The sequence below is a fragment of the Octopus bimaculoides genome, chromosome 21, assembly GCF_046866305.1.
Source record: "Octopus bimaculoides isolate indiv1 chromosome 21, ASM4686630v1, whole genome shotgun sequence".
Lineage (NCBI taxonomy): Eukaryota > Metazoa > Mollusca > Cephalopoda > Octopoda > Octopodidae > Octopus > Octopus bimaculoides.
Genome location: NC_142948.1, coordinates 31,522,021 through 31,534,294, shown reverse-complemented (window position 1 = coordinate 31,534,294; position 12,274 = coordinate 31,522,021). Strand labels below are relative to the sequence as shown.

Genomic DNA, 12,274 nt, shown 5'->3' with positions numbered 1-12,274 from the left:
ATTAAAAAAAAATAAAAAAATCTACACGAGTACTCAAAAATTCTATTAACTAATGTTAATTTAGAGAAACATTAGAGCTATGTTTCTCAAAAGTACTGCTATAAATTTTACAGAAATCTGTATTAATATTTGAGCATCTTGGAGACTTGTAATTCATGTTATTATTATTCACAAATATGATAAATAACACAAGGTAAGCATTAGTTTCTATATACAACTTCCTAAATGAATTGCATCAGTAATTTCTTTGATCTCCAGTATACCACTAAGTCAAAACAACTGAGAATCACTGTATCAGTGCTAAATACCTTACTCTACATTGTTCTATACCTCTACATTCTGCCACAGTCTCCTTTAACTCTTTCCCCATTATACCATTGGGGTACCGTTAAATAATTTTTCTTCATGCAGTGCGTATCTTGAGGAGTAAAAAGCTGTATGGCAGTTTACATTCCTCTCAAAACTATACTACCTCTCAAAAAACAAAAAAGAGTTTACTTTAGCACAGAAGGCTAATGGAACACCTGTCAGCTTGTCGGCATTGCCTCAGCTTACAGCTGCAGGTTATATTTTTTTAAATATTTCTTTGTATCTTGCATTTTGTGAATGATAGCAAGGTTGGTTATGTAGTTCCAACTTGTGATATTTATGATGTCAAGAGTGATAAAGGAGAACCTGTTTTACATGGGTAGAAAAAATACCCCAAGGTATTTGAAAACACTAGATTTACTGTCATTTTTTACCAATATACTACCCCCCCCCCCACCCACACACACACACCCACACACACACACACACACACACAATGAGCTTCTGTTAAGTTTCTGTACACCGATTTTCGCTCATGAAGCATAGTTCAACCCAAGGCAAGAAAACACTTGCCTAAGTACTGTGCTATGGGATTGAACCTCTGGACCATGTATTTGCAAAGAGAACTTCTTAACAATATAACCATACTCATAATAATACAAGGTGTTCCTACTTTTGTTACAGAGACAGTGCATTTAATGCTAGTGTCAAGGACACAAACCCATCACCACCTGGCTGCTTGTCTCATCTATCCACTGAGCCATCCCCATTTTCAGATTAGGTTTAATATATTATCTTATATTATCTCTAATATATTAATTTTATGTTATATAATTGATACATATTTGTAATCAACTTCAACTGGCCTGTTTTTTACACACACATACACACACATATAGTGTGCTTATAAATATGAAAAATGTGATTTTATTGAATATGAAGTAAATCAAGATTACTGTGGTAAAATATAGACACATATTACTATTTATATTACATGTGTGATATTTTATATGTGATATTACTCATATTACATGTGTCATGTTACATACATGACATATGTGATATTAATGATATAAGACATGCAATTTTATTTGTATTACATATAGATTTTTTTTTTTTTGCTTGTACTGCAAATTGATAATTAAATTAATCTTAGATTAATTGGTAGAACTTGTTCAAAACCCTAACAGAGACATTTGATCAATGGTGGTCAAACTGTAGTTATTCTTGCTTTTTATTCAGACATTGCCTCTAGGACTACAGTATCCAAAGTGTCCTTCAGTCATATCTATGGAAACAGCTTGACCGAATGGTTAAGAGTGGATGTGGCATGGACAAATGGTTAAGTTGTTAGCTTTGTAATTACCAGGTCCTGTGTTCGATCTGACTGGTTGATGTCTTGGGCAAGAATCTTATTGAATGGATTACACCTGTGATTCAAAGATACAGCCTTGTCACACATGCTCTCTCGCTCTCTCTCTTTCTCTCTCTCTTTCTCTCTCTCTCCCCCCCTCTCTCTCCCTCTCTCTCTCCCTCCCTCTCTCTCTCTCTCTCTCTCTCTCTCTCTCTCTCTCTCTCTCTCTCTCAAACTGAATTTAGATCTGTCAAACATTTGGAGATGTCATGCTAGCTGTTTTTGGTTTTAAAGTCCCTAACAGCTCCCATACCAGAGCAGTTTATAATTAGCCAACAAGGAAGATTCAACCTGCTAGAAATAGTCAAATCACCCTCATTGCACATTGCTATCAAGAAGGACACATAGGATTATGCTCAGGATATCCATTAAAAAAAAAAGACAACTGGAATGTCTTTGGCCATATGTCTATTTGATTAGGATTGACTTGTGGTTAACCCTTCAACATTTAAACTGGCCATATCTGGTCAAAATATTCTGTTTTGTGTCCAAACTGGCCAGACCTGGTTTCTCTACTATATCATTCTAAAACATTAAGTTACTGAATAAATAAGCATTACATTTGACAAAATAATGTAAATGCCAAAGGGTTAAACAACAACACCTTACTAAGAATAAGATGTAGCAATGGAAAAAGGAAGTCATACATAATTTTAGGATGAAATTTCTATGACTGATGGAGAACACAGTGGAAATTTAAAAAAAAGGAAAATTCTAAGGAACAGTCCAGATAGTACTTGCTAGCAGTTCAATATCATTTTTACTAAAAACTTAAAAATATAGCATTACTTGTATAGGCATCAATACTTCAATTTAGTAATAAATTCCTTGTTAGAATCCTGTTCAGAACTATAGCATGACCAAATGGTTCAGAAGTTTGCTTAGCAGTTGAGGTTCTTGTCTGATGCCCTTGTGTGGCATCTTGGGGGTAAGAATGTCATTTAACATAGTCTCAGGTTGATTCAAACCTTATGAGTGAAAATGGGTAGACAGAAACTGTTTGGGAGCCTGTTGAATGGATTGTACCTGAAATTTAAGGATCCAGTTTTGTTACACTGTTGTACAAATCCTGCCTTAGAATTATGTCAAGGGTACATGTGTGTGTGTGTAGTGCTTAGTTACTTACATACTTATATAAATGAGCCTGGCAGTTCAGTTGATCAAACAACTGAAAGCTCATTGTTGAAACCAATGGAAATCGATTCCTATATACATATTCCAAGAATAAGACACCAGGTAATGACAAGAGATAAAGCTGATTATTAATATGAAAACATTTTCATCCCTTAAGATATAGTTAATAGTTCCAAATATTTTATCAAATTTTATTAATAACATTTAAAAATGATTTGAAATGTTTATTTGTTTTTTTATTTTATTCTATTTTAGTCTGACTTTGATGATGATGATGATGAGGAGGAAGATGATGATAATTTATAATAATGATAAATTCCCTGTAAAATGAAATTGGTATTTATGAAATGTGTTGTAGCCATTTTACGATAGTTAATCTGTCTTATAGCTTCTTTCTGCTTACTTACAGACGGGAATGCCACCTCCAACCACAAAACGGGACCACTGCCTCAAAGAGTTGGTTGACACAGAGAAAAATTATGTTGAAGCCCTATTAATGATTGTGAATGTAAGTAATTTATTCTTTCAGTGACCCAGTATTAAGTTGAAAAGGAGCAGGGCCCCACCTCCCTGCCTTCCATTCACATAGAGTAGAAGGAAGAGAATACATCCCTTTCTTTTTTTTCTTGAATGGTTGAGTCAGGAGGTGAGGATCAGTGTCATCAGCACTGACCCTTTCTTCCTGGCTTAACCATTGAAATCAATTTGGCTGATGTTCAGTTTGAGCCCCTGTGAGTTGATCTCTGAATGTCTAACCAACCATTCTTCCTTCCTTCTTTATTTCTCCTTTTTCTTTCTTTTTCTCTTTTCTTTCCTTTTTGTAAGATAGTCTGGACGAAAGGGTAAGTACTCATGACTTATGTCAGCTTTTCCCAGACTGTTGAAATTGCTACATGTTGAGTTGAAACATGTGCGCCTCATTCCCCACTTTACATATTTCATTTGTTACACAGTAGAGGTCAGGTGGTCAAGTGGATAAGACCTAAGTGCAACCTCTTTATGGGTGATAAATTCAAATATACTGGTGCTAGTAGTGTTTATCTGAGTAGAACACTCTGTGTTAGATCTCAAGTCGAGGGATGAAAATATTGGAACAGTATCAATGTGGTAAGAATGTCCAGCTTCAACACACAGTTCACTTATTGTCTTGGTTAAACTATTTTGCCAAATGAAATCACTCAAATTCACTCTGATACACTGTCTGTGTCCAGAATAAGACACTTGATATTAGTTGGAGATCAAGTTGATGGAAACATAGTGTATATATACATATTTCTTTTTAAAAAATGCTTCACCTCTAAAAAGTATGTTAACAGTCTGAAACATTATAGTTTTTTTTTTCCACATCTTTTCAGCATTTTAGTAAACCTCTTCGAAATGTTTTACCTTCACAAGAGCGAGAAATTATATTCAAGCACATAGAAGTAAGAGTGATCTTTATATTTTTTCGCCCCAACTAAATTTTTGTTCCAGCATTTTGTATCTTGTATCTATGTTTTAACATTTCTATTTCTTTCTCCTTATTCAGCCTCTTTTGGAAGTTCATCAGGCCTTTCACAGTGAACTCTTGAAAGCCTGCTCGAAAGGTGTACCTAAAATTAGTGAGGTATTCATTAAACATAAACCTAAATTTCTCATTTATGGGGACTTTTGTTCCAACTTGCCCCAGGCACAAGACCTCATTGATGAAGCATGCAAGCGTAGTGAATTAGTGAGAAATTCCATTGAAGTAAGTTTCTTGATTTGCTTTTTAAATCTTTTTTATTTGTTGTTTGTTCCACAGTTCCCTATTCATCTTTCATTAGTTCAGAAAAACTCTCTTTTGAACTACCAAAATATCTTTGATATTTGATCATGGTTCTGGAAACATTTGCTAAACTAGCAGAAAAATTGCTCTCAGGGCAGCTTTCTGCTAGGCACTTGATAATATTTTCACATTTGATTTTCAATTCTAATAATTTTTATGATATTTTATGTCTAATTATTTCTTTGTATAATAGTGCTCACTTGCTTAGTAAATATTGCTTTCATTGTATCACAGTCATAATCTCTCTTTTTTACTGAGAATACTGAGATTTGTTGAGATGTTTGTGGGAGAAGGTTAGAAATCACAAAATCCTAGACAGATGGTCATGCAAAACAATGTGTATGTGGAAATTTGAAATATGTTGAGACAACCAGATGCGAGTCTATTGGCACTATAAGTATTAGGGAGTAATACTACAAAACTGAATATCAACCATGAATTTCCCCCTGTACACAATTATAATAGTAACATTAGCAACATGTTGGTTCTCTAGTTTGACACCAGCCATTAAACATGTATTTTTGTTTGATAAACAATGTTTCAAATCCCCGTTATAATTACTGATAATATATTTACTGCTATTTTGATTCTGTTGTTTCTATTTTATCACTGATCATTGATTAAATTCGTTTTTTTTTTTTTTTTTTTTTTTTGCTTTTATCTAACTCTTTTCTTTCTCTCTCCATAATCTTCTTTCACACTTCAAGGAGTGTCAGACAAGAGCAAATGATGGAAAATTTCGTCTCCGAGACCTTCTCTCTGTGCCGATGCAGCGTGTCCTCAAATATCATCTGTTACTGAAGGTATGATGAGCAGTACATACTCCTTAAACAATCTATATCTTCATATTCTCTTCATATTGTATATATATAATTGTACACACACACACATTCATTCAAAGACTGGAAAAGTTTGTATATTTTTAATTCTATATTACACGCGCTTCATTATAGTATTGGAAATACATTACAAATATAAAAATTATTATTTATCATAATAATGATATAAATATGATAATAGTTGTATACATGTTAACTACATTGATGAGGACAGCTTGGATTATAACCCCTTCCGTCTCTCTCTCTCTCTTGCTCTCTCTGTCACGCATGCACACACACACACACTTACTTTGTCTTTATTTTTATTTCTTTTAAATATTCTCTCTCTGCAGGAATTAATTAAACAAACAGATAAAACGGATGATGATCGGAAGAATCTAGAAATAGCTTTAGAAGCTATGCAGGTCAGTCTCTTATAAATTTTCTAAAATACAAGCATCATTACTCAGTGTCTTTGATGATGTTATGTCTGCATTTGAATGCGTTTGATTGTGCTATACTGTACGTGTGCACTGTGGATGCTAGCAGGGGTATGTGGTAAAGAAGTTAGCTCTGAAATCCTGAGGCTTTGGGTTTCATAATCTAGGATCTCGTGATCACATACTGTAATTCAAAGAGCTAGCTTCATCACACACTGTGACAAAGCATTAAGGATACATAGACCTGTGGAATACTCAGCCACATGCATTACAATTCATTGACCAAGCAGTTGAGTTTGAGAACTGGAATATTCCTTGTTGAAACCTAATGGAAATCCATTAAATATTGTGGTCTTTGTGTGTGTGTGTTTTGCTGTCAATGTATCTGTTTTGCTGTGAGTATATTTGTTGTTGGTGTGAGTCGTGTATATAGAATGAAATAAAATGCAAAAAGAGTATCAAACTCAAATACTTTGTTCCTACCCCAAATACACACACAAATTCATAGAATCTAAATTCTTTACTGCCAGATATTGATAACCTGAAAGATCCAATTTTTTTTTTTTTTAAATCTCTTTGCCTAAAGGCTTTCTCCAACATGTTAGAGCTTTCTTCACACAAAAGCATGTAAACTTACTGAAATTTATATCTTATCACCAGCAATTTATATCTTATCACCACTGCTAGCTTTCTTGGATTTGGGTCTTTTATTTGCATGTGCGCATGCGCACACATACTCACACACACATACACACATTTATAATTATTGAGTAAGTCTCTCTCTCTCTCTGTTTCAGGATTTATCATTATATGTAAATGAAGTGAAGCGTGACAATGAAGCTGTTGACCTTATTGAAGAAATTCAAAACAGGTAGGACTCCTCTCCATCGTTGTTGCTGATATTAGTGTGGTGGTGGTAGTATTATTAGTAGTGTCAGTGGGGGAAATGGTTGTGGTTATGGTAGAAACGGTAAGTTTGTGTGATTGTTATGTCAGTGGTTGGGTGGCTATACTGCTACTTCTAAAATTATTACACCATCATCATCATGTAATAATTTAATATTCGTTTTCCATGCTGGCATGGGTTGGATGTTTTGACAGAAGCTAGCAAGCTGGAGAGCTGCACCAGACTCCAACTGGCCGTTTTGGCACAGTTTCTACAGCTGGATGCCCTTCCTAATGCCAACCACTTTACAAGGTGTACTGGGTGCTTTTTACATGGCACCAGCAAGTAAAAATTCAAATTTTGTATTAGAAGCAACTCCATAATGTAAACTTTATCAACATTACATACTTAATGTATGTGTTTTGTTAAAAACTTGTAGCTGTTGTATTTTGTCAAAGAGACTAGTTATATATACTTCTGGTTGGCTTTGCAGATGTGTTTTGGGAGTGGAGTGAACATACAGCACCAACAAGCAGCAAAAACTGCAATATTATCTGTTCTTTCTTTTTCACTTCCAAGACAATTCTGTTTTGCCTAGCCTTGAAATATACTGTGTTTTTCTCACACTATATATCCTTCGAGTGGATAAATCTTTCGCCTTTACTATATATCTTTAAAGAGATTTTTGTAGCTACAAGCATTAAGCAACACACATACATTAAATTTGTGATATTGATAATTAAATAATGTTGTGGTGCTAACAAGTGTGCATTTGGATTCTCTTGCACCATATCCCAGCTAACAGCAAATGTTAGTATAGGATAATGGTATTGAATGACAATAATAATACATTGATGCCAGTGTATGATGAAACCTGCATGAGATAACATTAATGGCATGTGATGACACTAGTGTGTATTATGAATTATTTATTTTTAAAATTACTTAATCAGAGGTAGAAGGGCAGTGGTCATGACTCCTTTCAGGGCCTCCTCTTTTCATGACCATTTTCAGGGTCTCTTATACTGATAGGTGGAGAGGCAGACTGGAGACTGGGTCTGAATGCTAGCAATGGAATAGACTTCACTAAAAGCACCCAAGGACCACATACTCAGTAGTATTAAACCATGTAGTGGATTAAATCTACTGACTTGATTTGATGACAGCATTAAATGATGTCATCATCGTCAGCAGCAACTAATAAATGATGTATGATATTAAAGACATTGGTGGTCTTAGGCTGAAAATATTAATAGCATGATTTTAATGTGATGATGATGATGATGAGAGCTGTGCCATAGTAGTTAAAGTAGGAGTGGTTAGTGTGCTGCTATGGCCTTCACAGTATTTTGTGTGTTTGGCTCATGATCAGAAGGATGTGTGTTCAGTTTCTTGACTGGGCATTGCATTGTGTAATTTCATGTTGATTCAGCCTACTCAACTGTAATGAGTGCCAGTGGGATACTGGTGCAGCTCTCTCTTCTCTCTCTCTCCCTCTCTCTCTCTCTCCTCCTCCTCCAACTGTCACATCCTGGATGTTTCACTGAGTCAATGTTGAGAAATTTGAAGCAATTAGCAAAAGCATGATACATGTTACCAAGCCATACTTGCTCAAGAGCGATGATGGTTGGCTGTAATTTAGCGTGTCAGTAATAATGATAACATGATAGTAGTGATGGCTGTGTGTTATTTTCGAATTAAGCAGCTCTGTTTTTATATAACATGATTTCATTTTTGTTTTGTTTCTCTTTGCAGTATTGTTGATTTACAGATGGTGAGTATATCCTCTACTATCATTCTCTTTATTTACCCCATTTGTTTACCCTTTATCTATCCTGTCTCCTTTATTCAAAGGGACCTATTTATAATCATTTTCATAAGAGTCATATGGTTACTTGTGTCTTGGTGAAGGCAACCCATTTAGAAGCGAGGATACAACCCAAAGCCTTGTATCACAGAATATGAATGATGGTTTCTCTGATGTTGACAATATTTTATATATATATACTTCATTTCCTACATATGTTTATGCTTGTTTCGATGGTAATGCTGTATATATATACATATAAATGTAAATGCTTTCCCAAATACAGTTGCATTTTATTTTTGAAACTCTGATGAAGCTATAGGGTGATACATAAGCACTAAATGATGAGCGCATTGCATCGTATAGCAGAAACAGCTATAAGCTAATGGAGCCCACAACACAATTTTTACACTCTTGTCATTTAAATTTTTTATTACTGCTCTCTCTCCTTCTCTCTCTCCACACACACACACACACGCGCGCGCACACACACACACACACACACACACACACACACACACACACAAACACAAAGAGGAAGAAAAAGGAAAGATAGAAACAAAACTCATCCCATTCATAAAAGCATGGGTAAATTTGATATGAAATAACGGAGATAATGATGATAAAAATGATGTGGTGGTGATAATGGCAATGGTTGTGATGGTGACCATGGTCATGATGATGATGATAATGATTGTGATGATGATAATAATGGTGGTCTTGATGATAGTTGTGGTGGCTGTAATTATGATTATGTTGATGATGGTCATGATGGTCATGATGATGGTGCTTCCCATGATTCAGAAATGATTAGTCAGCAATTATATAAACTGGTTTACTTCACTACATCATCATGTCAACAGAAATAATGTTAATACCAACTTCCCACGCAGACAGTATCCCAATGCATACATAATTCATTCAGAAACAATCAAGACATGAGTCAGTGAATGAGCACCGATATGGTCACTGGACCTACTAGAAATAGCAGCCAAATCCCCCTCATATCTCATCCTACTATTTTTCAAGAAAAGTTAAGTTGGATAATGTGTCCTAAAAAAACAATGATCATGGCTGGAATGGCCTTTGATCATGTGCCTGCTCAATCAGGGCTCACCTGGGGTTATCACAACGCATATATACTACAAAACACACATAATCATTACATGATGGATCCCTTATTAGTTACAGGTGTGAACATTTAGCTGTTCAATCAACTGGCTTATCTATTTATGAAATGAGTGTGCAAATGGATGAGTATTCCTAAGACACATGTGTCCACAATATAATTCTCAATTTACATTAGCATCACGCAATATTTGACATGGATGGACTTTTGTATTACAGATAAAGTTCATTCAATTGTCTTCGATATAGTCTCTGTATACACAGTTTCCCTCACAAGGCTTGGACCAGCCTGAGGCAATGATGTACTCTTGAGTATATGAAGTCACTACTGATATGTATGTATTTTTTCATCAGTGACCATTATCATTGTCTTGCAGCCCCCTAATATTTCCCTGAAGGATTATGGCCGTTTACAGAAAGATGGTGATTTGAAAGTGAGATGTCATTCTGATAACCGAGCACGACCAAGGTAAGTAACTAAAGAACTTCTCTTCCCATTTAAAAGAATCTTTTGAATGGTTCTGCTGGAACGGGGTTGTTTGCAAATGTTGTGTAGCCCCAGATCATTCTTGATCAGGCAAACCCATGTTCACTGTTCCAACTCTGACCATTTTCTCTTTCATTAAGAACATGGTGCATCTAGGATTATATTATGCATTGTATCCCATCCTGGTTATTGTTATTTAGCTTCAGGATAGTTCATTTCATGTGGAGGCGCAATGGCCCAGTGGTTAGGGCAGCGGACTCGTGATTGTAGGATCGCGGTTTCGATTCCCAGACCGGGCGTTGTGAGTGTTTATTGAGCGAAAACACCTATGAGATCTTGAAATCTTGAAGCTATGAGATAATGCAGGATTAATTCAAAACGATGTGAATGAATTAACATTATATTAGACTTAGTAATCTGAATGCTAATGTGTTAATTTTTATTTCTAATCCCTTTGAGACGATATTTTCTGAGCAAGATTTAAATTTTAGTAAAATGTTTTTTTTTTCCTTCATTTCCTTTCTAGATATATTTTTCTTTTTGACAAAGTGATGCTTATGTGTAAATCACGGGTAAGTGAATTATTCTAAAATCTTTTATTCTTTTTATTCTACATACATGTACGTAGTAAAAAAATACAAAAAATATGTTTTAGATATATTATAGCACTGTTCTCCGATTTCTCATTTGCTGCCGATATTGAACATTCTTGCTGAAGTTTATGTATTATTTTTCTTAATTTATGATATTTCTCATTACTAGATATTGTATGTGCGCCAATTTGAGAGAGAAAAGGCTTCATAGTGAGATGCAAACTGTGTATATATCACTTGATGAGTAACCATGTTGCCAATTACAATACAGAACACCTCTCTATTTATGTCTCTGTCTCTCCCTTTCTCTATCTACTCAGTTCCCATCCACACTTTTCTCTCATGACATCCTCTTCTTTTTGCCTATCTCCCTCATATGTTATTTATGTTCACTTCTATTAAGTAACCTCCTTCACTTATTATTGCCATGATTATCTTTGTTTGCATTTGTTGTTTTATGATACATTCTTTTCTACAGAAATGCGTTGAAACAATAGAACCATTGTCAGCAATTACATTGTTAAAATAAACCTCTCTCTCTTTCTCCCCACACCCATCTCTCCATCCATATAAATATCCACTTATAATTACTGAAAAGCGATAGATGCAAGCTTCAAGTCCTCCCAGTGGGCAAGTTGTCTTGTTTTCTGTCACAAATTGTTATGTTTCACAAAATTAAAATCTTCGTATTTATTAATGTTATTAAACAATATTGGAAAACGTTTTGGTTTTAATGCAGAAGAAAATGTCCTTCAAGTGGCAGGAATTTAGTTTGAGCTTGAGGAATTATTCCAAGATGTCTAGAAGTTTCTAATTAATTTTTGATTTTAATACATCAAGTTTTCTCTCATTCATTTATTTAACTTTTTTTACATTATTTTTTTGTTAACTATCAGTTCATCAGTGTTCATCCATTCAGTTTTCAAGACATGTCTACATGTTCAAAAGTTCACCTATCCTTCTGCAACAACCTTGTCTTTTTCACTACTGTTTCTCCATCACCTTCTTTTTTTAGATTGAGATTAATCTATTTGAAGATGTCATGTCTCAGTTCATTTCAGTATAATTCCCTTCAGTTCAGCCAAGCTCACTTCACTTGCTTGAGCTCAATCCTCTACAGTTCAGTTGAGCTATGCCCAAATCAATACAGTTAACTCAAGCTCCAATCCACTACAGTTTAGTTGGGCTCAGTTCAATACAGTTCCATTGAATTTGGTTCAGTACAAGTAATTTTATTCAATTCTCTTTGATACACTGTGATTTAGTTCTCTTTGATATTGTCATTGTAGTCTTCACAAATGCAGTAGACTGTCATTTTTAAACAAAGTTGTAATAATTTTTGATTCATTTCAGAGTGGTAAAACAGATATTATTACATGTGATACTATTCACCTCTCTCTCAAATTATAATAGAATAGCACATGATAATACACATATAGTGGGACGATAGT

At 34.7% G+C, this 12,274-nt stretch overlaps 1 protein-coding gene across 19 annotated transcripts in view; it reads left to right on the top strand.

Moving 5' to 3' along the window:
• Positions 1 to 12,274, top strand: part of LOC106879297 (guanine nucleotide exchange factor VAV2) — a 154,969-nt gene that overhangs the window by 101,647 nt on the left and 41,048 nt on the right. For 11 of the 19 annotated variants that reach the window (XM_089339472.1, XM_089339474.1, XM_089339473.1 and 8 more), the window contains 9 exons: positions 3,246 to 3,365; positions 4,213 to 4,281; positions 4,386 to 4,586; positions 5,372 to 5,467; positions 5,836 to 5,907; positions 6,720 to 6,793; positions 8,564 to 8,582; positions 10,121 to 10,212; positions 10,757 to 10,802. In XM_089339472.1, the coding sequence (XP_089195598.1) occupies positions 3,246 to 3,365; positions 4,213 to 4,281; positions 4,386 to 4,586; positions 5,372 to 5,467; positions 5,836 to 5,907; positions 6,720 to 6,793; positions 8,564 to 8,582; positions 10,121 to 10,212; positions 10,757 to 10,802 (789 nt within the window). The remainder of the gene's footprint in view (positions 1 to 3,245; positions 3,366 to 4,212; positions 4,282 to 4,385; positions 4,587 to 5,371; positions 5,468 to 5,835; positions 5,908 to 6,719; positions 6,794 to 8,563; positions 8,583 to 10,120; positions 10,213 to 10,756; positions 10,803 to 12,274) is intronic. The other 8 variants (XM_089339476.1, XM_089339477.1, XM_089339478.1 and 5 more) reach the window with 1 other exon arrangement.